Source organism: Porites lutea, chromosome 3 (genome assembly GCF_958299795.1).
Source record: "Porites lutea chromosome 3, jaPorLute2.1, whole genome shotgun sequence".
Lineage (NCBI taxonomy): Eukaryota > Metazoa > Cnidaria > Anthozoa > Scleractinia > Poritidae > Porites > Porites lutea.
Window position 1 is genome coordinate 31847569 of NC_133203.1, and position 1138 is coordinate 31848706.

General features: G+C 41.0%; 1 protein-coding gene across 1 annotated transcript; it reads left to right on the forward strand.

Moving 5' to 3' along the window:
• Positions 1 to 9: 9 nt before the first annotated feature.
• LOC140930585 (uncharacterized) lies at positions 10 to 684 on the forward strand. The gene has a single exon (XM_073380305.1). The coding sequence runs from the start codon at positions 10 to 12 to the stop codon at positions 682 to 684; it is 675 nt and encodes a 224-aa protein (XP_073236406.1).
• The last annotated feature ends 454 nt before the right edge of the window (positions 685 to 1138 follow it).

Below are 1138 nucleotides of genomic sequence, written 5' to 3' on the forward strand. Positions count from 1 at the left end.
ATCGCGGGCATGTATGAATTGTATGAGCAGTTGTTACCTACGAAGCTCCACACAAAGGAGAAGACGCAAACCTCCACCGACGGCGAAGTTCTATGCAGGTTATGTGGAAAGGTAGCTGAGAGCGTTGCACATGTACTGGCTGGATGTTGCTCTCTGGCACAAACCAAGTACCTATACAGGCATAATGCAGCTTTGAAGATTCTGTTTTTTGAGCTCCTGCGAGAGCATGGGTTAAAGGAAGAGGTTCCACCATGGTACTTACCTGTGATGCCAAAACCAGCCTACCAGAACACCACGAGTGAGGCGTTTTGGGATATTCCCATCTATGCAGAGCACAACGAAGTTCGAGCAAATCGGATCGACGCGCGACTTGTCAGCCACAAGAGGAAAGAAGTCTGCACAATTGAAATGAGCTGCCCATGGATTGAGAGTAGAGCTAAGAAAGATGAGGAAAAGACACTTAAGTATGGGCCCATGATGTGGGAGCTGAAGCAGAGATACAATGGTTACAGGGTTGAACAGTACAACGTAATAATTGACGTGCTGGAGGGTTACTCTAGACAACTAGAAAAGTCGGTGAGGAAGCTACTTGGAGCGAGAGCACGGAGCGTACTTGAGCGGATGCAGAAGTCGGTCATCTCAAACACTTTAAACATTGCCAGAACATTTAGTATAAATACTTAGTTTGGGGCGCTATGTACTTCAGTTTTTAGGTTTTTTTCTAGGAATCTAGAAACACAAGTTTGCTGACGTTTTTACTTAGTTTTTTTAGAACATTAGAGTTTGATATTATTATAAATAAGTTTTTAGTAGAGATAGCGAAGGTTTTACAGAGATCAGAATTTAATAATATTCTAAATTGGCTTTTTAAGTAGAGAGATTCATATCACTATGTATTTTAATTTAGGATTGTATTAGGTTTCGTATCGACCTTTTTTTTTACTTCTAGTATAGCTTCTCAAGTGGTGTAGGTTACGCTATGCGCCCTATCATTATGTGGACAGCATTCCAATGTTTCATACTGCGACATAATAATAATAACCGCACGGCATGGAGGCTTTGTTCAAATAATCATACTGAAAACGTAATACACACTCGACACACTCGTCACTAACTCATGGAAAGAATGCATTTTAAA